Source organism: Nilaparvata lugens, chromosome 10 (genome assembly GCF_014356525.2).
Source record: "Nilaparvata lugens isolate BPH chromosome 10, ASM1435652v1, whole genome shotgun sequence".
Classification (NCBI taxonomy): domain Eukaryota; kingdom Metazoa; phylum Arthropoda; class Insecta; order Hemiptera; family Delphacidae; genus Nilaparvata; species Nilaparvata lugens.
This window is the reverse complement of record NC_052513.1, coordinates 4,307,789-4,333,943: the sequence shown is the minus strand read 5'-3', so window position 1 is coordinate 4,333,943 and position 26,155 is coordinate 4,307,789. Positions and strand designations below refer to the sequence as shown.

The following is a 26,155-nucleotide window of genomic DNA, read 5'->3' as shown; positions in this document are numbered from 1 at the left end:
ACAATGAGGCAAGGATTCGTTCAGGTACGAATAATAGAAGATTGCTTTCACTGTTTGGTAATAGAAACTGCTCCAGAAAATCTAGCGGCTGGTGATACTTTAAATCAGCAGTCATGTAGCAGGATTCGTCAAATTACTCTTTTATTGAAGAGTTATTAGATCTGAGTAGTAGTAGTAGTATAGTTTGTAATAGTTATTATAATCTAATCGCGATTATATAATTATGCGATATGTCGAATAATGATACAGTGTTGAGAAAAGTTTGTATTAAAATTTTAGAATATTTGAGGCTACAGTGTTTTCAAGATTTTATCATTTTTTACAATTATTGTACATTATGCTCTTTGTGCATTTTTTGTAAAATATAGCCTACATTTAAAGTTCATTCGTGTACATATTTTAGTACATTATTATAAATCTAGAATAGAGGGCATTATTATTATCTACTCCTCTCAAATTTAAATAACATAATTATTATGGAGGATCATGATAAAACAATTAGGCAGTTATTGCTTTATATTATACAAAACCGGTTGCACAAAAGCTTTTTTCAAAGGATTTTTCGAAAAGAATGCTTCTCTGACTGGTTCTCGTAAAATTAATCAGGATTAAAATTTAGCCTCAGCACATAGTGTTATTATCATCTAGAACTAAAGAATAAATCGTTCCATCTCATCCCACTATGGGCCTTAAAATACTTGATTATCTACCATTTTTATAAGATACTTAAAATCATTACACCATCAGTGTAATTAATTACGATAAATATATTCATTAAACAAATTAGAGTTGACACAAACTAATAGACTGAGGAGTTCTTGAAACTGAGTGTGCGTGAACAAAAATTACAAAACATTTCCAAAAAGTGTTTAAATGAAAATATAAAAGGAGTTTAAGCTTCAAATCTCACCTGGGATAAATGGTGAAGATTGAGCAGAGTATGAAACTAATGAATCTTGAAACTAATGAGCAGAGTATGAATTGCTAATTTTAATACACTCACTCACACACATCAACTTAAACGTCACATGAATTGAGTTCTATTACTCTAGTCTAAAACAAACACAGTGTTATTTTTGAAGTCTTCAATAGGATTATCCAATTCACTCTAGAAATATGTAAAATTAGTTTTCCTGAATTTTCAAGTTTAAACCTAACGCAGCTGAACACATGAAGACAGAAGTACAAAAACGATTTGGATAGTAGTTTCAAAGACTAAATTCGAATACAAAAACAAGAATACGTTTGATTTGAAATTTCTTACAAATTGATCAGAGTAAAAATGCGGTAAGTTGAGGAGCGGCTGACTTAGGATGGAGGTTATATCGACTAGACAGTGGAAAGTTTGTGTACACCTCCAGAGGGTGCACGCTGCTGTTTTAAGGGAGGGGGTGACAAGGGTTGCGAGGGGAAAGGGAGGGCTTCGAAAGATAGTTTCGTGACAGGTAGAAACTGGAAGGCGGGGTTATTACAACAAACTTGGGCTAATCAATAATGCCTTCAATCGCATGTTTCCACAGTATATTGGCATGTTGGAGATTTATTTTCATACTAGTGACATTTGGAATGCGGGTCACAGTGTAATGCTTGCGAGTGTGATAGGATTCACTGATAAAGAGTAAAACTGCAGAGACATGCGAACGGAAAAATGGTTGTCACTGAGTGTCTGGCTTTGAGATTCCCACCCGAGCAAACTTTTCAACCAAATACTTCAGGGTAATTTAAAGACTTCAAATTTCAAGACTCGACTAAAAGAATATTAAGCTTATTGTTCAAAATGATGATCTCCCACAAAATTTGTGTGCAATCTATTTCTATTTCTAAATCATTTCAATTTAAATTGAAGCTGCTAAAAATCATGTTAGTGAATAACGTTTTCAAAGAAAATCACGTTTGATTCATCTTTATGCATTATGCAAATACAGTAGTAAGCTAAAAAATATTTAACTAATATTTTCATGAACAAATACGGATTTTGATGTGATTTATGGTTCTCTAAATATCTTTTGACTGATATCATTAATGATAGAGATGTGTAACATAATATTCTGAAGGAGGATGTACAATTTTTTACAAAAATGTGATACTTGGTAGTCATTTTATCTTTAGCTAGCTGGCCCTGCGAGCTTCGTACCGCCAAATAGTTAATGCATCTCATGACAAACTTTATCTGGATGCACACCTGAGGAGGCGCGATGCGGCATTTTGCATCCCGGTGCTTCTTGCTTATTGGTTTGAATGGAAGAACTCACACACACACTGAATCGGGCATGGCGTGGAACGGTGTGATAAGGCAATCTCCATAAGATCAACACTTTGTATCACCATGACGCGCCTCCTCAGGTGTGCTTAGCCTTAGCTCAATCTGATTCACTATATTTTTATAAAAATTATCCAACAATCAGTATTTACATTTATATCTCAATATGGACTTCGTATTATGTGCTTAGTTAGTTGTACATCAGTTCTTAGTTATAGTTGAATGCAGCTTGCTGCGAATTGAATGGTATATTATCTCCTTGCTGCTGATTTTCCCGTGCATATTCTAAATTTACAGCATTTCGAGTTCTACGACCCAAGTTTGGACGTCGTTCGTACCGCGGCATTATTAAGAATTGAAATTCTGTGAATCAGTAGAAAGAAAAAAAACAGATATATCGACGGCTGTTGGATGACGCAATGATTATAACAGCTGATTTTTATTTCTGTGTGTGGCCAGCTCTCAAATCTTCTCCCATAAGGATTACATGTTAACTTTAAAGGACCGTAGGAAAGAGTCCTGAAGTCTATAGATTTGTTAGGCCATAAACCTGGTCGAGAACATAACGAACACAACTAAAAAAAAAAAAACATCTAATTCGATGCACACATGAAAAAGTTATTGAATGTCAAAATTTGAGGCTCGATTTTTATTTATATAGATAGCAACAGAAGCATCTGTTGACGAATTCCCATGTATTTGAAATATTTCAAGCTGTGACCACCCCAGTCCACCACCAATTTCTCTGGAACTCTGTATCATCACAATCCCTATCAGTCACCAAAAATATCTAATTTTTTGTGGAGGAGGGCATGTGGCCTAAATACACTACAAGGATTATGACGTTATATATAGGGGTGAGTTTCCCCCTACTTTCCTGTTAACTTATTGATGACAATTCAGGGACCCTATAGTGTGGTCCACGTTATAATGGCAGTAGATAAAGATAGAAGAATAGCGATGCCAATTCTCTGCATTAATTAATTATATTTCTACACTGTCAAAAACATAATTGGCATCGTTGTGGGCCTAGAAAAGGATAGTACCACCGGCTTTGTCGAATGATAGACAAGGATAGCAAAACTAAAGTTGATCAAATACTGTCATTATAACGTGGACCTCACTATAGGTCTCATTGATGCCTCTATAATTCAACTAAGTAGTAGGTTCGGAATGTAATAGAGGAGTTCTTGAAGAACTCTTAAACCTTAGAAGCCTACAAGATATTAAAGAAAAAAACTAACAATTAAAAAAGGACTATTTGAAAATAAAAAAACAGCTGTAATAGAGGAGTTCTTGAAGAACTCTTAAACCTTAGAAGCCTACAAGATATTAAAAAAACAAAAAACTAACAATTGAAAAAAGGACTATTTGAAAAAAAAACAGATATACAAGTCACAAGTTAATGTTTTGGGGGTCATAATTCAGAATTTATCAGAAAAATAACCAATAACTTCGATAAAATTCAATAGAGTTGTTTTCTGAAAATGCCACTAGTATTACTATGATGTATCTGCTTCTATTTTGAAACCAAGCCTTTTATTAGAATTATTGGATATAGTGTAGGCTACATTTCTGGATGTTCTATTTGCAATATTTTTCATTCAATACAAATTTTAGCTTATTAAAAACAGTAATTATTAGTAACAGATGTACACATAACAAACGTAAATTTATTATATTATGATTAGGAATATAACATTGAGAGACTGGAATATACTTGCTTTTGAAAGAAAAATTCAAGCTTATGGCACATAAGTTTTCGAAGCTGTGATTTTTTTATTGATTGATTAGGTGATATCCATTTTCCCAATTTTAATGACAAATTTAGATTTTGTTTCAAATAATAGAATCATTCAGCTTAAACGTGGAACAGATGAAGGCATGATTTACAAACTTACCCAAGTTATGCTAACGCTAACGTTAAGTTACGCTAACCCTATAAGGACAAGCTACACATTAACACATATGATAATATGCAGGAATGTTTATATTTTTCATGGGAGTGCAGAATACAGGCTTCTCTCAATAATGTGTCTGACATATTGAACCACTTGCATGTTTATAATTGTGTCAACACAGGTGCACATATAATGCACTCCCATAGGCTCAAACTATACGAGCGGAGTAGGCGTGTGGAAAAAGGGCGTTTTTTCAAGCGTTCTCGAGTCGGTAGGGAGGAAGCTCTACGATTGGCTGATTGGGTTGGCGTTCGAGAATTAGCTGATAATCAGCTAATAGGAGAGCTTCCTGCCCTACCGACTCGTCTTGAAACGCTTGATAAAACGAGCCGTGTGGCTTGGCACTTAGTATCTCTATTCTAAAGGGGAAAGTATAATTTTTCATACAAATCTTATACTTGGTAGACATTTGTCTTGTCTTCAGAATGTTTTCTTAGGTCCGATTCACACAGAACGGACTTTGAGCAGACGGCGTAGACTTTTGTCTCATCCATACCCTTCCCACGATTATGTCATCACGTCCGTGCAATTCTCAAGCCACTTCTCTTCCCGACGTCCTTTCTTTGTAAATTGGGACTTATGAGATGCTTCTATTCCGCTCGTATAATCCTATTATATTAAGCGAGCAATTTCTGTATTTATATATCTGGTTATTTTTATATCTGGTTATTTATGTTTAACGGATAACTAAAACGGCTCCAACGATTTTCACGAAATTTGGAACATAGTAGGTTTATGATAGCTTATAAAGATTCGATTGCACTAGGTCTCATCCTTGGGAAAATTCGCTGAACGACATTAAAAGGATAATTCATCCTTGGCTGAAACAGCTGTGGATAGTAGAAAAGTGAGTACCTATGTGAAAAATCAAAATATCGCATCCCCGAAATTCATAAGATGTTATTTTTATATCTGGTTATTTATGTTTAACGGATAACTAAAACGGCTCCAACGATTTTCACGAAATTGGAACATAGTAGGTTTATGATAGCTTATAAAGATTCGATTGCACTAGGTCTCATCCTTGGGAAAACTCGCTGAACGACATTAAAAGGATAATTCATCCTTGGCTGAAACAGCTGTGGATAGTAGAAAAGTGAGTACCTATGTGAAAAATCAAAATATCGCATCCCCGAAATTCATAAGATGTTATTTTTATATCTGGTTATTTATGTTTAACAGATCACGAAAACGGCTCTAACGATTTTCACGAAATTTGGAACATAGTAGGTTTATGATAGCTTATAAAGATTCGATTGCACTAGGTCTCATCCTTGGGAAAATCGCTGAACGACATTAAAAGGATAATTCATCCTTGGCTGAAACAGCTGTGGATAGTAGAAAAGTGAGTACCTATGTGAAAAATCAAAATATCGCATCCCCGAAATTCATAAGATGAGGTATAGCCAGCTGTGAAATATAAACACGATTATTTTAGAGAATTGTGTTCTGTTTATCAATAAATAAAAATAACGAGCGAAGCTCGGTGCCCCGATATTGTTCTCTATGAGAGGTCATGCATCCTGTGAACGTACAAAAATATTCAGCGGGCCAATTCTGCTTAAATAAGAGGGGCATTTTCTCAACCTCCAACAAAATATCATGAGACACAGACAAGCAGTAGGAAGTGGTTTTTACAGAGCTGAATAGCTTCTCATCCCCAAAAAACGTTCTGTAATCGGTGCAGCCAGATCGTCAGTTGTTGCAGAGTTTCGTCCTTAGACCGCGAAACGGCCCTCTCAATTAAGCCTCCCGCCAAGTGCTAGTTGCATAGCGTTATTCAATTTTCAAAGCAAAAGGCAATAGTTCAGCATAAATCTACCAAAGTCTGCCAGCATAAATCAGCCAAAAGTATTACTTTTTTACAATAACTACCGTACCTAATTGACTAAAGCTTATACGGTAGTGCTTTTTTATAAGTTCTCAATAATCATAGACAATAAATATTATTCCAGTGATTATATCTTGTAATAATCCAATATATACATTGATTATTTTTCCAAAAAGTACATTAAAATATTAATAATTACTTGACAAACCTGATTAGTAATAAATGAACAGTACTGCACTGTCAAAACATCAGCAATACGACATAACCTCACTTCAAACAGGTATATTAGGTTGCTTTGGTACTTCCGATTCCACTTAAGTTTGTTAACATAATCTAAGTAGTTATAAAACTATATAAGTTAGTTGTAATAATGTACCTGCAGTTTTCAATAATATGAGTTGTAAATTTTGTATTCACTTTTGAAAATGTTTGTGATTATTGGTGAAAGGCTTTTTCACTTCAGTTTCAGTTTTCACTGATTTCTGCGCATACGCATTACCGCTACTGCTCAACTGCTGCGCATGCGCTGTACGCTAAGTCTTCAGCGCTCCAGGAGATCGTTTTGTCTATTAACTTACAATGACAATATTCCTGATTTAAAATTTTCATATAATGGTGATAATCCAGGCAACGGATGCTAAGAGAATATAAATAAAAATAAATGTTTGAAAGATTGGAAGAAAATATTTGAACCCTAGTTCAAAGTTTGGAATAGTTTAAGCTTGGAGGGTAAACATATCAAAAGGCCCCACATACATTTTATAATTATATTGTATTCTTGTACTGATGTGTTCAACTCTTAAAAGAGCGACTTGAAAAAGCTTCATTTTTGGCCGTTATCTTCTCAAATACCAATAAAATAATCGGTGCCAATTATGAGCCTAAATAGCAGTAAATTCACTTCAACATGAGGTACAATTTCACTACAGTCCAGTAACTTATTCATCTCCTGACGACTGTTGCAGCAGTTTTGATGTTGAGTGTAAAATCTTCACTTCTGCAACGATAGAAACTTTGAGGGAATGTAACACAATCCATTTTCACTTGGCATTTTTTGAGAAGTTGTGGTTATATTATGATACCTAGTTGAGAATCATGCGCCTGGTACTCCCGTTGGAAGAGGGTGACCGCTCAGCCAACTCCTTTGAATATAGCTTCCTGAATATAGAATATTTATAAAATATAGATACAGACTCCTCCAATATAGATTTATAGTAGAATCGCTTTCCGGTGGATCGAAACACACCTAAAACTGTAGGTCCATTCATCTCTCATTATAATCCACTCCATTACCCACGCACAAGCCTAGAGCTCATGTGGGCGTCACCCTCAACAAAAAAGTATTACCTACGCACAAGCGAAAAACTTATTTGGGCATCATCAACAAAAAAAAAACAAAACAATAAATTATAGAGTGAGAAGACTCTCCCTCTATTTATAACATTTATGAGACCTGTAAAACCTACAGTGTAGATTTAAAAGATTATTGGAATAGTAAATAGTAAAAGGTTAATGAAGTAAATTATGAACATTACCATTGATAAACATTTAATAGAGTATATATAATATAGAAAACAGTTGAATATTCTATCAAAAATAGCACAGCAGTCAATTTTATAATAATAACAATGCAAAATAGAAATATTTGATCAATCAACATCACTATTAATACTGACTTTGAAAGGCAACGAATTATTTGATTATAACAATTATGTCCTCAGCTTAGAGTAAGAGTGAATTACAAATATTAGAACAATAATTTTACACAATTTGAGTATTGGCATAGTATTGGCATTCATTTCGCAAATCCATCGATTGAAAATCTTCTTGCTAGTTTCCTTAAAAATATTCTCCACAATTTTTTCAGAACTTTATATAACTATGATCAATAAATTTATGGCAAAATCTTGAGAAATAAGACAGATTGAATAGTCAACAGTTGGAGATACAAGTGATTAAATATATAAGTAATTAGAGAATAACTGGACAATAATAGGATACGTACACTCTATGAATGATAACACTTGAATGATTTGAAATTTCTTGGTTCCATCATGCTTGTATAAAATCTATTTTTGATTGATAAAATAAAAATTATTTGGAAAGTTACAACACATGAACAATGCTCATTGTAAAGTAAGAAATCGACTCAACTGATTCAATTTTGTTCATTGAAGTCAAAGTAAAGCTTGATAGCTTCCAACATTCCTGCACACACCCATTCATCAAATTATACTATCAACAGTAGTGGATTAAAACTATGAATAATAATATTCAATCAATAATAAAAAATTTAACAAGAGTGCAGTTCCATTTTTGTGACACAAAATTAAAATTTTCCAATAAAGTTGAACATTAATTTGACTCTCTCTAAGGATTCGACAAATAATGTATCATCACTTCTTTTGAAAACTGATTCCTCAAGAACTTATCCATCTCTTTAATACAAAGATAAATTTAGTTAAGTTTTCAGCAGCCTTCCCAAATTGAAGAAATGAAAATAAATACGGTATATATATGGACAAGCACAAACCTTTCTCCAAAAAGGCATTGTGAATTGGGGTGTAGATACTCATATGTATTAAAAAGTAAAAAAAATCAAGTCACATTCAAAGTGATTTAAGAAAAAAGTGGAATGTATCCAACAAAATCAGAGTTTTTTTAGAGTTCTCTGTTAATCTATCCAACAATTATATATCAGCTTATTCTATAAAGAATACAACTCGTAATTACATATCACTTTTCAATAAATTATTTAGCAGTAACAAGGCAAGAAGAGTGAGTAGTCTAAGTTTCTTAAAAACCTCAACAGATCAGCATAGTTTTATTAATATTAAACCATTCATTATTTTATAATAGAATTCCTTGAGAGATAATAATTCACACAAATACTTTATTAATATGCAGTAAATTGGACTTGAAAAATAGTTATGTGCATGTTGAACTTAAAACCTAACACCTATAACATTTCAATACATAAACAACAATATATATTAACACAGAGATTCGCTTAACCAGATGTGATAAATCCATTAGGATTCTATATAGATTCATGAAAACTTACAGTCATGGGAATTGACAAGTAGTTATAGAATAGTAGACGTGACACATTTTGAAAGTTTCTTAAATCTATACATCTGAGACGAGAGCCAGAAGACATTTCTTGTAATCTCCTGACGTATCATCCTGAAAAAAATATTCAATTATTAATCATTTGAGCTAGCTTAAAAATAATAAAGATTCATATTTTCAATATAGGATTCAAAGTTCGTAATTAATTTGATACAATTCATTTGAAACAAGCAAAAACCACAATGAAGAAAGAATAAAAGTGAACCGTATCATTGAACTAGACCTACTAGGCCTATATTATATCATAAGAATCATAATAATTTTTAAACACGTAATTTACAGGGTTGATTGCTAACAACATTTATTTGTAGGTTGTTCAAATTTAACGTTTCTCAAACTTCAAGTAACCAGAATCAAATTGAAATAGAAGTTTGGGTTCGTCTTAGGGCCGTTTGCACAATGCCAGTTTGAACCAAATACAAATTATTAATCATAACTTAATTAAATCCATACAGGCATGATTGTTGAGATGCTGTTCACTTTGAGTTTAATTCACCAACGTCCACTGTCCAAACGGCTCTAAATAGTACAAATGGTTCTTAAAGGTTAACCTTTTTAAAAAATTTAGACCCAATAATGGTACTTTTCATCAGTCTATTTTGATAGAAATCACATCTTTTGGATACCAGACGAGAGAATAATATGCAGCAGTCATCTTATAGCAAAATCAGTAAAATGAATTTATACCATACATTAAAAAAATCTAAATTTTCCTACATCACTATAAGCAAAAAACATGAACAATGTTTTGTTTAAATTGAACGAAAGTTTGAACTGTTTTGATAACAGTCCAATTAATCTGTAACAGTGATCAATCCAATTAATTTATATTGATTGTGAGGTTTGGATAGAAAATGTTTCTTTGTTTACACCTCATTCAGTAGAAATTTACTAATAATTGTATTATGTTTTTCAATTCTGAATCATCGATTCACCATCAGCACCGGCATCTATCATTTCAGTTTTTAATTTATACCTATCACGAATAAAATTCTGCTACTTACATGAATAAACTCCTCTAAAGACTTTCCATATTTGGCAGTAAAAGCACGCTTAATTTCGACCATGTCGATCTCAGATCGAACAGCCACAATACGCTGCAAAGCTCTGTCCTTCGTTCCAAATCCCTTCATGCTGTTGTAGAGCTGTTCCGCGAAGAACGCATATCTGTCTCTCACGGTTTTCACTGTAATTGAAATAAATTTAATGGAGGAAAGGGATATCATGGATGTATATTTGAATTTTAGAATCTACTTCTACGTATAATATAATAACTGCAATTTTTTTGCAAAGAGTTGAAATCTAAACTCTATAAAAACTTAAATAAAATTGAATGAACATTTTTTCAAAAATTAACAATAGTTATGGATGAATCATAAATAAATATATAATTTATAAGAAATAATACCTACAAGACCTACAAGACTGAATGTAGGAAGAGAATTAATTCAATCAAATTCCATCATTGTTATTTTTTCCATCTACGATTTGAAAATCCATCTTCAAGTATACCTTCCCCTATGCGGAGGTTGGCTATCATCATGGCAATTCTCATCTTGTTCACCGCCGCTCTAAAAAGGTCATGTGTTGTGCATTTGAACGCTTCTCTTTGATTTCTCAAACTAAGATTTATCTGCATTTGTTGTTGGTTATCCATCTTGTTTCCACTATTATTATTACTATTAAATTTTTTAAAACTTTAAGACTTCTCAACTACACAAAAAGTAAAACTTTAAAGCGAAAAAACACTTACATTCTTTGATGTGGCGACGACCGTTTCGTGCTGGTATCGCACATTTCCAAGCCAAACATAAACTGAAGTGTTTAAGGTTATGAGGGTGAAATTTGGTGGGGGTGGAGGGGAGTTTTGGTGGTTAATGGAGGAGGATTTAAATGAGTCTGTCAATCAAATTTTCCTCCCACATCCTGTTTGACAAACTCATTTAAATCCTCCTCCATTAACCACCAAAACTCCCCTCCATCCCCACCAAATTTCACCCTCATAACATTAAACACTTCAGTTTCTGTTTGGCTTGAAAATGTGCAATACCAGCACGAAACGGACGTCGCCACATCAAAGAATGTGAGTGTTTTTTCACTTTGAAGTTTTACAAAATTTAATAGTAATAATTTATCTGCATACCAACTATTACCTTAGATTAAGAGGTGCAGAATCATGTACGACTTGGGTCTCCTCATAATGTGTCCAAGGTATGTCAACTTCCTGATTTTAATGTCTCGCACAATATCTAGTTGTTTACCCATTCTTCTGATAGCTTCTGCATTTGTGGACTTCTATTTTTTAACGATATACGGAGTACACCACGCTTATAGGTCCTCATTTCAAATGCCTGAAGTCTGATCTCACATTCCTTATTGAGTGTCTATGATTTCAACCCATACAAGAGAACAGGAACTGAACGTCAAGAGGCAGGTCCGAACTTCATGAGACAAAAGTCACGAGCTGACAGAAGACGTTTTTATTCATTCATTGATACAATAAGTACATCATCAAAATGATAGGGAGAGAAAAAACACAGTAAGGTAACCTTGTGCTATTCCTCTCCCAAATTTAGACAGGGTTACATATAGTCCGAAATTTTTCAAATGCAGCTTTGAGCAACACTCAGAGCTTTCAATTCTTATTTTTATCTTTGGTATTTGACAATTAATGAAATTAAATTAATGAACACCTGATCAGAAGAGCACTCACCAATTGCGAGCAAGCCATCCTTGATGTCTCCAGAGAACTCATTCTCAATAGCTTTGGAGAAGTCATGGCCTGTCAGCCTCTGATACTCCAAGAAGATCTGCGACAGTTGAGGGTAACTCCTCGAGCATAGTATGGCGTTGAATGACGATTCATCAGTTCCCAATCTCAGTTCACCTACGAAATAACAGAGGAGAAACAATCAGCATTGGCAATAAATGAGTTACTGTTACAAGCTTACAACTTCAACTCTTCCTTATTCAATTTGATATCGACTTCATATTATTACAGCATCACCTGATGCAGATGATAGATGTGCAAGTCTATGGTTGAGGAACTGGAATAGCCAACCGGCTTTTCAAGAATTATTATTCATTCCAACATACTGATAAACGTAATTAAGAGATACAGGCGATGTGCGCTCTACGAGCTCTGGCAACAGACTGTAGTCTGTTTCTTTGTCCTTAAGTTGATTGTAAATGATAAAAAAATATACTGACTGAAAAAGGCGACAAAAACTAATACGGTAGCTAGTAATAACAACGCAGTGCTACATCAGCATTCTTTTATTTTATTATTTTACAAAATACTACAATCCTAATATAATTATTGTAGGAAAAACTAGGCTGAGCCTATTTCTCGTTCAAAAATGTTGATAAAAAGTTAATGTTTTCCAAAGGTTGAGTTTATGATATCACACACTGCTTTAGAGGGTTACCAAATGTAGCTTACGATCTTTTCTACTACATAGAAAAAATGATGGATGAGTAATGCTTGATCCATTCCGTAAGTAAAATACTCTGTCAATTAGATGTTGGATTCAGGTTGAAGCCGCATTCTACCAAGAATTCTAAATGTTGAGAATTGGATATTGGGAGCAAACGGTTTGTGATCCAAAAGCATGGTTCAGTCAGTTGGAGACTATTTTATAATAAATGTGTGCAAACGGACATTAGTAGACATACATAGTGCTTATTTGAAACGTGATGGAACATCGCCATTCTGAAGGATCAATAAATTCAAGATTTTTACTAATAAATTTGTCAAAAACTTCTTGATGGTGGATTATTGAAATTTACTGAATCGATCAAATTAATTATTATTATATAATTTATCAACCATTTGAAAAATGGTTTATTGATAGTTTTTGATAAATTGATGAATGGTTCAATTAATTGGTTGACAGTATTCTTCATCAACCATATACATATTTTATAATTCTTTGATTTTGAATCAAATCAAGGAACAATATTATTCTAGTGCTGCATGAAAATAGTCAATGCCCAAGTGATAGATGATTGAAACTAGATAAAACATCGTCATTCATGAAGTAACATCAAATTCAAAATTTGTTTTTTATAAAATTGCAAACACTACATGATTATGAATCATTGAAATTTACTGAATTACCCACGCAAAAAGTTAAAAACTCATGTGATCATCATCCGTAATAAAAAATAATATCTAATGAGAGGACTTTTTATCATTCAGGAAAAAGGAAGCAAGAATTATCGTATATATTACTCGCTGACATTTTCCATGAATTGGGTCAAGTTTTTTGTGATAGATAGTGAGATTGAAAAAATTAAAAAATATTTGCATAAATGTATTAATCACAAACATGAGTAAGTAACTGATTGAATGATTCCAATTATAGAAGAATTGAGGAAATAACGATGCTTAAATTTATTTCCACAAATATTTCATGTAATATTCTTCAATAGCCTATGATATTATTACAAATATTCTATGTAATATTGTTCAATTTACCTGCTCTTAGTAGTTTTTGAGCATCATTCTGAGCAGATGCCATATCTACAATGTAATTCTCGTCTCTAGCGGCCTGTTGAGTAAAAAAATGAGTCGTTATAAAATATTCATCACTGACAAAAATCTAAGATCTTTAATTCGGCAGAAATTTAAAAAATAATTGCTTATAAAGAATTTATTTATTTATTCATTCATTGTCACATTACATCAACTTTTTGAGTTTCACTCATATGACTGGTCACATGGGAGTATTACTAAATCTAAATCATTGTAGTATAATTAATGTAGAATTATCGAATCGTTACTGAAGTATCTCTAGGCCTATTATATCACCATACTTACTAAGAAGACTTCTGAAATAGTCCTGGAAGTAAGTTTCAAAACAGTTAAACTCATACATTATTTTACTTTGAAATGTCAGAGATACTCAATTGACGCAAGTTTGGATCCAGCCTATCTGCTGAGTTATCTAGATACACTTTTAATAGCAGCTTGCTTCATTAGTAGCGTTTACGAGCTTGAACGAGTGTTTTCACAATCATCAATATCATTAATCTATCAATGTGATTCAGATGTGAAGTTTGTTGAATTCCAGTTTTCAATTAATCTGTGATAGAAAGAAAAATAAAAACCTCAGTACCCTTTTTGAATTATTTTATCACAACATGTTTCAACATTGATGCCATTTTCATTGACTTGAAAATGGCATGAATGTTGAAACATGTTGTGATTAAATAATTCAAAAAGGGTACTGAGATTTTTATTTTTCTTTCTATTTCTATTACAAGTAGCCCTATACAGAAAAGAGACAATCTGTGATACTTTACCTGGCAAAGAGAGACCAAGAGCCGTCTGAAAGAGCCACTAGTGTCACTAGCCATATCGTCTTCAAGAGATGTACCGTACACTGAAAAATGAGAGACAAAATTCCTGTAATTATAATTTCCTGTTTCAATGAATATTTACAGTAATATCGGTTATTACTATTCAACAATAGAATAATTGCAGAGTATAGACTCAAATACAAAAAACAGTATTAAATCCAGATTTTTCAATCTTCCATTATTCTTTCTGGAAACAAATACATCATTGAAGAATGATATAATATCGGTCTCAAATAAATTCAACTAGAATAAGGTATTACATTTTTATAAGCTAATCATATTTCCTATTTTAGTGACAATAATGTAAAATATTTCTTCTATGTTTGAAAGCATATACATTGAAAAGTCTACGTTGTGAAAATAATTAAGGACTGAAAATTTTGTGAAGTGAACAACTACAAAATACAACCTATTTCAGACTACCATGTGTAACCTATCTAAATTTGGGAGAGGAATAGCACGAGGTTACCTTATTTTTTCTCTCCCTATCATTTTTATGATGTACGGTACTTATTGTATCAATCAATAAAGAATAAATAAACGAGTTAATTTTCACTATTCATCATTGAATCTTGTGAGTATGCTAACTGAAACTTACCAGCAACTAAAGTTGCTTGATGAATCTTGAAACGATGATGACTGATAAAATGGACGTTGTGCTTAATGTAGTTCTCACATCAATTTGTAAAAGTTAAGAACAAATATTCAACTTTTAACCATAAGGCACTAGTCAACTCATAGAAATTATTCAAATATAATGATGGGTTTGATTAAGATTTCTTGGTAATCTATTATTTCTTGCTATCTATCATTGTTTGGCAATCTATGACCTCTTTTCTGTTATATTATCGAATCAGCACAACAGGAAACCAGTCACTGCCAATGTAGGCTACAGAACGTGTCCGCCTATTTTTGATTAGAATATTCCAAATAGATAGATCGATAAAAAGTCTATTTCTCCACACATTTAAATAAAATTATAAGTGTGATGGAGAAAGTTGAGGCAATAAGAGCCCACTCGTATACTTGAACAAAATGGAAGTAATATAAAGTAACATACTTAACTATAAAACAAAAACAATTTATACATTATATAAATTGTATTTAAAGTATGCATTTATACTTAACCTACTCTAGAACATGGTACGCCATAGTGGAGTAGGTTAATTTCCACACAGAAATCACTAAACATGTAGAAGACAGATAATAAGAAATTTCTGAAACTAACTATTGTATGTATTTGTAAACTATCTAATATTTTCTATAATAATTGATGTAGTAGTTTTAGCTTTTTTTGGGAAATGAACATTTATTTATTATTTATTGACATTTTTTAGCTCTACAGCCTAGTGTGGGCTTTGGTCTCCTCCACAACATTCCTCCAAGCATCTCTATCTTCTTTCAATCTTTTCCATCCTCTACAACCCAACCTTATTAAATCAACAACAAGAGGTGTGTAAGCAGATAGAAGGGCAAAAGCTCAAAGTAACTGCAGTACAGTTGTATATATTTCAATTCTTTTTAAATATGTTTTTCAGAATAAAAAATCGTTTCCATTTCATTTTACTTACTTGATTGATAAGCTGTTCGGATAGCGTATATTTCGTGATTGGTGGCCGTGCATAGGATCTCAATGATGGTCTCCTCCTCAGTGCCAATGCAGCTGACAGCTTTGTTCAGATCTCTGGCCAGCAGGGAGCTGATTGGAGTCATCAGAGCAACCACTAGGTCCTCGAAGTTACCGCTCAGTTCACTCTTCAAGTCTTTGATCAGATCCTATACAATTGAGAAAGGAACAATTGAGCTCAAGAGAAAAGTAAACAAGCCTCAGAGAAGATAAGCTTTAATCTATCTTCATAGTATTCACTCAATTCACATTTCAGGTCTTTGATCAGATTCTTCAGGATTGAGAAAGAACATTTATTGTTTTGAACTCAAGAAAAAAGTAAACAATTAAAGTAATCATATTCATAAAATGAATATGAGAACTAAGATGCCAATCCGTATGTAACATTGTATTATTGTATTCTTGAATATGAATGGAAATTTGGCCGGAGATGGAAAACATCCATCAAAAAATTAGAGAAGACTATTTTTTAAAAAAGTCTCTTCTGAAATTGATGCTGTTTTCCATGACGAAACACTATATAATAACTTGGTTGTAGTTTAGACATTCTTTGTTTGTTTCTCGTGAAATTAATCACGATCAAAATTTAACCGGTTTTTGTGGAACTGGGCCTAAGAATTGATTAACACCTGTAGACAGAGTGAAGAATATTTTCATCACCCTCCCTTCCAATCTCATGCAACTAAAATGCTACGATTACTTATTTATCTTGTAATACTACTGTATTAATTTTTCTCAGTTTGCTATCTGTAAGCGGAAATGTTAGTGTGGAGTGAAATTGAGACAGATTTAATTAATTACCTTTCCATAGAGAGTTTTGAACTTGACAGCTATCTCCTGTCTTTGGGCGTTGGTCCTATTTGCTAGCACATTGATGATGGCTTTTTCATCAGTGCCAAAACCTTTCATAGCTTTGCGGAGCACTTCTGCATCCTGTGTGGGATTAAAAGGGTTGGCGGGACGAACAGTGGGGGTACCCTGCAAAAAATCATCATATTAAAAAATCATCATATTAAAAAATATGCAACAATGATAAAGGTTCTAGAGAAATAATAATTAATTAAAACTGTACAATGACAAAACTGTACAAGGTTGTTGTAACATGCAATGCAGTAGTTATATGATTTTGTACTGTACATGGCTCTTCAAACTTACTACTGAAAATGATCGACCGTGGTAGTTCTTAAAGACGACTCTAGAGACTGGATACAACCATAGTATAGAGAAGATATAGGGAATAAATATGGTTGTTAAGACCATAAGTATGAGTATTCTCAGCCATTTGCTGAGAATATTGGTTGAGACCATAAGTAAAATTAATCTCAAACATAGTATAAGTATAAGTATAAATAACCATAGTATAAGTATTCTCAACAAATGGTTGTTGATTAAACCATTTAGAGAAAATATAGCGCAAGAAGATATCCCATGGTATAGGGTGTTCCAATTTTCAATGTTAACTCTATAGCCGGTAGTCCTTGTAGTTGTTTCGTGAAGCTATGTGGCGCTATGTGTCTCTCTTACTGTGCCGTTCTTACACTTTCAAAACAGTAATATAATAGACAGCAATCTTTGAGTTAACAAAAATCGGCTTGAAAATTGGAACATAAAGGTGCGTACAGATATACGCGCCTCCAACACGCTCCGCACTCGCTCCGATCATGAACGTTACGGGAGATGTTAGCTCTTCTCGCGTTCCACTCTTGCTCCCCGGTCGATCATCAATCGATCTGCTCGAGTGACGTTCGATTGCGGAGCAGAGCGTAAGCCTGCACGCACCTTAATAATAATCTACCTATACCATGGGATATCTTCTTATGCTATGATACAACATAATGATACAACTCTATAGGAGTTGTATGATACAACTATATGATACAACTATAGGAGTCGTTGTCTGTTTGATGGTTTATTTTTTATTTTATGTATTTGTTAGTGAGTTTTATCGATGATTACTTTAACCGATCAAATTCAAATTTTTAACACTACTTATTATTTGAGTCATTATACAGATCGAGTTCATTGGCCAACAAAATTGCCTCACTCCTTAGTCCGTTTTGAGGATATTAACAAAATAACATTGAACGTTCATAAGAAACACATTTATAGTGATTTATCATTAGTTAGCTGGTTCATCAATTTCATACAATATTACTATATTTTGTTATAATAATATGATGGATTTGATCTTTCATCCTAATAAAAGACATCATTGTAGAAAATTGTTTGTTATAAATAATCAAATTCATTTTTTTATTGTGGATGCTGCCCACATGAGCTCCTGAAAGGTAATTTACAATGATATAACTGAATTCAGAGTAAACATTAATAGAGAGTCAACAAGTATTTGATTAAATTGTTGTTTGAGCAATAAATATTTGATATGAGAATATAAAATAAAATATTAGATTATGATATGCCTATGATAGAGTGAAGAATGTAATTACTAAAACCAAGTGAGATATGATACATTGTATGTGCAAATATGTTGTAATTCAATGATCGTGCAATGAGTCATGCCAGATTATATGTAATTTATCCAATCTGAATGGAATTAAAAGCAGATTAGCGTATGATAGAATGTCAAACTGATAAATATTTTCCTCCTTTTATATCTATCTTTTGTAAAGGCTATGATTCACCATCACGACATTTGAAATGATATTACCCTATCTGGTTATACGGTAATTATTGATTATTATTATGATGCTAAAATTAATTATAATGCAATCACAAATCATGCAGATGCTCTACTGCGACAATATGACTAAAGTTTCATAATTTTCTGAACTTGACTTGCTTTAATAGCTACCTACGTCATAATGATCAATTTCTAGTAAAAATTGAAGATCGCACATGATGAGGTGATGGTGAGAACTGAAACGAGTTTGTCTTATTTTAGTAGATGAAGAGATAATAGATAGGACTGGTTGTGACACTTTTAACTTAAATTGAAGTTTTAATCTCAATTTAAGAACAATAACACATTATCCAAGGAAAGACTAGTAAGTTCCGATTGTTATATCACTATCGATCTGTAGTAAACTTCCCGAAGTTCGGAGTTTATTACAGATTGATAAGTTGGTGGTGTTCCAAACGGAACTAGCTTGGTTTGGTTACTTTCATTCAATACGATTAGGTTTAATAATTTATAGTATTTTAATAAGTTCATAATTTCTTTCTTTATATAATTATTGATTCATACATTAATTACATCCTCAAAATAATAGGGAGAGGAAAATAGGGTAAACTTGTGCTATTCCTCTCCCAAATTTAGATAAGGTTACACATAGTTTGAAATAGGTTAAAGCTGCGCTTACACCAAAGTTATTAACAAAATGTTAATAAATTAATCCTTATATATTCAATTAGTTTGAACGGAACTTGACAAACACATATGTTCATCATGTGTATGATAAGTTATGTATAATCTAATAGAATCTATAAGGATTAAGTTATTAACATTTTGTTAATAACTTTGGTGTAAGCGCAGCTTAAGTCTTGTAGTTGTTCACTTCAGAAAATTTTTAGTTCTTGATTATTTTCACAAAGTAGGTTTTTAAATTTATTATTTAATTGATTCCAATTGAAGCGAAATCATGCCATATTAATATTAATTCATCCTATCATGTACAATTATTATACAATATACGAAAAGGTAGGCCTACAACAGGCTGATGCCCAAAACTGCCCCTTTTCAAATTTATACCACAGTCCAAATCAAAATGTAGGTTATGTCACTATCACTTCATAATATGTGAATATCTCACCTTCTTTGGTTGACTGGACTGTTGACTTGCTGGTAAGTGAGGTGCTCCCCCCATATTACTAGCGGGTGGGGCATTAGTCTGATAAGAGTGGGTCTGTGAAGTGTATGGGGCGCTCTGGGGTGGGTACGCTGATGGGGCCTGCTGTCCAGAAGGGTAGGAAGGGTTTTGTGGGTATTGAGGATTCTGAGGTGGGTAGGCTGAATTCTGTGGTGGGTATGCTGAACTCTGAGGTGGGTATGCTGGATTTTGGGGTGGGTATTGTGGGTTTTGAGGTGGGTACGGCGACACCTGTGGACCCGGTGGGTAAGGTGAAGCCTGTCCAGGGTAAGGATTGGATGTGGGCATGGGCATTGATGGGCTACTTGTTGGGTAGGGAGATGGGTTAGGTGGGTAACTTGGGTATTGTGATGGGTTGGATGGGTATGGCATGCCTGGGTTTGCAGGGTAGTTGGGATATCCTCCCATTGGTTGTGCTCCTGGGTTGATTGGATAGCTTAGTGGTGTTGTCATATGCTCAGGGGGTGGGTACATTCCTGGTCCCTAGATAAAAAAAATAGAGTACCGTATTAGAAAATGTAGTAATGTAACCGTGAATGGTTCTATTAAACATCATTCACACCGTTTATTTGTGAATGGTAAATAGAGATTCAAAAGTAATGCTTCAAAGTTCTTTGAATGCTTGAGTAAAAATTGTATATATCCAACAAAACAATTATTATATATAACTACTATACTCATGGATTATACGCACTGAACTTCAACTCATTCGAAGTACAGTTTTCAAACCAATTTTCATAGACTACAATCAAAACTAGTTTCAAAATTAGATTGCCGTCCAAAATTAATAAAAGAAAAAATTATATTACAGTTTGTGACTTGAATTTCACAGTACATAGTGAGATCTAGCAGCCTAAAGCTGGGTTTACACCAAAGTTATTAACAAAATGTTAATAACTTAATCCTTATAGATTCTATTAGATTAAACGGAGCTTGACAAACACATAAGTTCTTCATACGTTTGTATACGTTTGTATATCTAATAGAATCTATAAGGATTAAGTTATTAACATTTTGATAAGTTATGTTCAATCTAATAGAATCTATAAGGATTAAGTTATTAACATTTTGTTATTAACTTTGGTGTAAACGCAGCTTTATTCTCATGAGTGATATCTACAAAAATTACAGATAGGACTGTTAAATTTGAAAAATTGAAGAATAAGGAAGGAAAGACTACATATTGATTTGAATAAATAATCATTTCGCCTTGTTGCAAATCAATAATGAGTTGATACTATTGATATATTTAGAACGATGTACTGACCAGAGAATGACACTCCCTTCAATGAGCAAATACACCTTGATATTATTTTCAAAAATTACAAACGATTTAATCCCAATGAATAAACGCATCATTGCTGGAGTTTTAATTTGAAAAAATCATGTTAGTAGCTCACAAGAGGGAAGCTGAGCCTAAAAAATATTGTGTAAAAACCTACTCAATGGAAATTGATAATAGGATACGGTAGTTCAGAAGTCATTAAACTGAGATAATAACTTGACTCTCATTTACATACAATTTCAATTTGGTAAAAAGAGGCATTTTGTATTCCTTAATGTCCAGGGATGGAACCAGGAATCAATGTCCAGAGTTGGAGTAATCCGAGGTAAATCACCTACACAGCAAATTTTCCATGCATTTCAAAGTAATTAACTTATAGAGCAGGCCTCTAATCACAATACATAATAAGAATTTTAGTAAGTTAAATTACTGCAGCTGAATTCATAGTATGTGAAAGCAAAAAGTGAAGAGCAACTTCTGGGAGTGCGTCAGCCACTAAAGGTGGCACTTGATAAAGGTCCTATACCTTGTGTAAGTGACCACGGCTTGTTCACCAAGCCGTTTTTCATTAGTTATTGTCTGACATTAGTTATTGTTTTCATTTGATGTTCTCTTCTGTGTTAAAACATTTATATCAATTTATTCAAAAATGTGTTTCAATATACGGTAACTAATTTAAACCGCAGACCTTTAATGAGTGAACACCTTTAGTAGGTGAACACCAGATACACCCCGACTTCTTCTATGGGTTCCTTCTTCTGTGGTGCAAGTAACAAGCACCAGCATCAAAGATAAAAGATGAAATTTTTCTCTATTTTTGTTCTATGCATGGTACAATCTAGTTTGCTAGTTCTTATACATTACCTATTGAAAAAATAAACTTTGGAGCCTGATGATCTTTTCAGTTACTCAATCTAAACTTCAAGGTGACAAGCTAAAGTTTTTATAGTCAATTTTGTGTCATGCACTATGAGCTTCAGCGTTAAACATGCTACTGTTGCGTGCTGTCAATTTTTATTGCTTTAAATCGAAAACACTCAGCATTATTAATAGAGCATTAGATTAATCTAATTTTTTCTGAAGATTTTATTAAAAGACTCACCTGTGGATTATACGGTGGGGTAGCTCATTTTGATACTCAAACTCTGAAAAAATACAAAATTGTATAAGAAACAATTCTTTCCAAACAAACAAATTTAAGAGCAACATTCTATTGATTGATTCTTATAAACATTATCTATTATAAATATAATCAATAATGGGGTTTCGAATTTTATTGGTGAAGATTCATTGAACACAAACAAAAATATATTAGGCTTTAAAAGGAAATTATTACAAAAAAAGGGAATGATATTTTCAAAATAAAATTTTTGCGTGTTCAACGTGCATAAGTAATACTGTTAATTATCTGCTGTTGACTCTTTATCAACGCAATAACAAAAAGCCACAAAAATAACAATGTTATAAGTTAATTGTTTTTGTAGAGTAGCATCAGTTTGGTTTTTTAATTAAGTGGGCTATGTCACTATTAAATGAATCATTAACTAATGAGTATTGTAGACTAACGTAACGTATAGATAAGCTTTTGTAACTTGATCATCAATAGAGATGTACTATGACAAATGGGTTTGGAAACAGGAAGCTTTCTTTAGTGAAGCATTATGGATTCTAGGTTAGTAGGTTGCTAATGGAAGCCAGTCTATAATAGGATAAGTTGATAAGATCTCAGCGGGTGAACATTGAGGAGTACAACCCTTGGTAAATAACAGCCTCGAAAATATGGAGCAAACCACTTGATTACAGGGAGAAAGTGGAAGTGGTGGATATCTCTACAGCACTACAGCTGAACAGAAGGAACTCTTTTTAATAAATTGCATGAACCAAACACACTGATCTTATTATGACTGAAAAATTTTGAAACTCAAGGCTTTCTTCTAATACTTATCTGTCCGCAAGATCAGAATAATGTATAGAAAGTATAAGTAGGCTACTAGGTACTTAGAAAATTTATAAATGTAAATTTAGGTGTGTAGCCTATTCCTTTCAAATAGGAAAAGTATTCCAGAGTTTACTATCTACTGTGACGAATTTATTTGCAGTTTGAATTTGGTATCCTAGATGAGTTTTTATAACACTCAATCCTGACTAATTTTTAGAAAATAAGATGAGTGAAGTCATAGGACAAAATATATCAATATACAGTAGAATAGTTAATCTTATAATACAGATCCACCTCAAGAGAATACTACCGTACTTTCATAATGTGCAAGTCCCTCTTAACCCATGCAACCTCACACTATTTTCAAAAAATTCTTAACTTTCCTACCACTACTTTGATTAAATTTCTACACTAGATTGATGAAAGAAAGTGTAAGCAGAAGACATCCTTCTGCAGATCATTGAATAGTCATCTGATGCATGAAACTACTCTATTTGTTTGATAGATTATTACCGTACAGTAAAAAAATATCTACGATTTTCTGATCATGGGAGATGAGATCATAAAGTTTAGAAAAATGTAGTGTAGGTTATGAGGAAAAAATTGAACTTATCTAGGTATAGGTCTAGGTAGGCGGGCAGAATGAATTATGTGGTAAATAATTTTTTTCTAGAAATTCATATAATAGGCTAACTGGCAAGAAAGTGGGGTCCCTTCCTTTAAAATATACCGGTAGCACATTTTATTTATTCTATCAACATGACTCATCATAGAAAATAAAGCTAAACAAATTTTGTTAACAGAAAAAAAATTCATGCTGATAATACATCTTGTAAGTTAAAATCTTAATTCTTCTGGTACTATATATTACTATATACTACTATTCATCTGGTTTTTCAATTTTAAAATCTGAGCAATAGGTACGATCAGGAAATCTAGCATTGCGGTACGGTAGTTTAGATTTTCAAGGACCAGCCTATACCGATATAAATAGTGCTTACTGAAACAGAAAATTGGAAAAAAATGAATAAAAAAATTATAGGTAGATTTCCTGGCAAGTAGGCTACGGTAATGTTTTTCTTTTGAATACCGTATGGTTCACAGAGAAAGTGAAATCTCACATTAATTATTAAACTGAAATATTATCCTATGAATCCTTCAGACTCCTGATAACACATTAAAAATTCATGACACAATAATAAACACAGGTTTCAACATAAATTATCCACATTAAAACACCACGTCATAGTTCAGGGACATAACCAAACTTCAACAAATACCATTCTATTCATAAAGATTTAAACCGATTTATGTCATAAAATAATAGAAGTAGGAATAACTGTAGAACAAATAATCAATTGGAATGCAAATCAATCACAATCGTACCGTACCTGATAAACACTTTTTGAAGACAGATGCTACGAGAACTCAATGCAGACGATATCAGAGATGATCTTCTACTGTCAAAAATTGTTGCGTTACCACGCCTGTAGATGACTGGCACAGTAGTCAGGCTGGCCACTAGTACCAACACATGTAAATTTCCCGCTCAAAATGACGCACTTCTCTTGTAATAGCTTTCTCCGAATGTTAAAAATAAATTCAAGTAGCACGTATTGTGCATTATACTACGAAATGTGCGAGAAGAAAAGAAGATATTTCCTAGAATGAATTTAAAATTCGGTACCGTAGTGATTAATAGAGCAAAGAAATAAATTTGAATTAACTTGATAAACATAAAAAAAATAGTTTTCTAACGTTAGATCCGTTGAGGAATGCTGAAGTAATAATGATGCATTAAATTTTAGTTATAGCCTATTCCATTATTTTTATTAATAGTATTGTATATTAAGAATCAATAAACGTATGGCTTTTTACAAAAACTATAATTTGGAAAAAGTTAAGTTACCGTACTGAAATTATGGCCTCAACAGAAAAATTTCAATTTTTGACAAATTTAGATGTGGCTAAACTTAATAAAAATTAGAAGCTAAGATAAGAAAATTAAAAACCAAAATATATTTTTCAAATTATAGATTCTTGATAAAACCTATTTCAATTAAATCCTTTTACTTTTTGAACTAGTTTTCCTTCAACTAATTAATTATTATTAATAGTCACAATAATGTTAAAGAAAAAATCAAAATATAATATTCAGTTATCTTTTGCAATTTTATTTGTCCTGAATGATTGTTACTATTAATTATATACTCCTATTATTCAAATTAATTCATGTGAAATAGCATAATTATAAGTTATACATACAACACTTTTAATAGCAAGATACCTGATTTATTATCTTGTTTTATTATTTTTCTCATGCAATTCCCTCAAAGCAGACCGCGTGTGTTCAATAAAAATCAATTATAAACCTTATGGAAGTTTAGATCGATTATTAGAGACAATATATTTCTTGATAAGCACGACAAAATATCACTCACTGAAAAATGTTGAACTTGGTGTTGAGTTCTGAGGTATATTTTACAGCTCACCTCACCTGAACAGTGTCATCAAATTAAATAATTCAGATCTAGTTTTAATTTGATGAGCCACTGTGGAGTGGAATGACCTTGGTCTCTTATCACTGTCATCTTTGACGAAAATAGCCTCTGTCCATTTTTCCAGTTCAGTTATGAATTATAAATGGGATAATAACGGAGGTTCTTGGTTTATAATTCTGAACTGTTGTAGCCTAATAGCTAATTCCTTCCTAATGGACTATCTGGTGATCTATGCTGAGATATTATCAAGGTTTGTTACAGCTTTGAACACGCATTGATGGAAGCACCACTAAAATTGAATCGACGATGATTATTGAAATCCATTCAAGTTTCAAACAGGCATCACCAATGATAATCACACTTACTAAAATCAAACAAACAGTTGCCAAAGTAACAAGTCTGGGCTATGAATTGGCTGTTATAAATAT

At 32.7% G+C, this 26,155-nt stretch overlaps 2 protein-coding genes across 6 annotated transcripts in view; both read right to left on the bottom strand.

The window, feature by feature from the left end:
* LOC111054127 (tigger transposable element-derived protein 4) overlaps positions 1–6,568 on the bottom strand; it is a 44,731-nt gene extending 38,163 nt beyond the window's left edge. Inside the window, exon 1 of one of the 4 annotated variants that reach the window (XM_039436114.1) lies at positions 6,429–6,568. The gene's annotated coding sequence lies outside the window, so the exon portion shown is untranslated. Of the gene's footprint in view, positions 1–910; positions 1,220–1,264; positions 1,286–6,260 lie in introns of those variants that run through there. The other 3 variants (XM_039436115.1, XM_039436117.1, XM_039436116.1) reach the window with 3 other exon arrangements.
* Positions 6,569–7,583: 1,015 nt separating this feature from the next.
* Positions 7,584–24,736, bottom strand: LOC111051349 (annexin B11). Of its 2 annotated transcripts, XM_022337848.2 has the most exons (10): positions 24,618–24,734; positions 22,390–22,432; positions 19,946–20,485; positions 16,977–17,153; positions 16,120–16,324; positions 14,492–14,571; positions 13,665–13,737; positions 11,898–12,071; positions 10,189–10,370; positions 7,584–9,238 (listed from the first exon to the last, which is right to left on the bottom strand). In XM_022337848.2, exons 3-10 carry the CDS (start codon positions 20,474–20,476, stop codon positions 9,182–9,184), a joined length of 1,479 nt encoding a protein of 492 aa, XP_022193540.2. In that variant the 5' UTR covers positions 20,477–20,485; positions 22,390–22,432; positions 24,618–24,734; the 3' UTR covers positions 7,584–9,181. The 2 variants fall into 2 exon arrangements, with proteins under 2 accessions (XP_022193540.2, XP_022193541.2); XM_022337849.2 differs by lacking the exon at positions 19,946–20,485 and having other exon boundaries at positions 24,618–24,736.
* Between the last annotated feature and the right edge of the window lie 1,419 nt (positions 24,737–26,155).

Bases quoted from the DNA above. Each gene is read 5' to 3' on its own strand.
- LOC111051349 (XM_022337848.2), bottom strand. From the start codon at position 20,476: ATGTACCCACCCCCTGAGCATATGACAACACCACTAAGCTATCCAATC. The intron at 12,072-13,664 runs GTAAATTGAACA...GTTATTTCGTAG, and splicing joins TCAAAAACTACTAAGAGCAG to GTGAACTGAGATTGGGAACT. The intron at 9,239-10,188 runs GTAAGTAGCAGA...TATTTTTTTCAG, and splicing joins CTTTAGAGGAGTTTATTCAT to GATGATACGTCAGGAGATTA.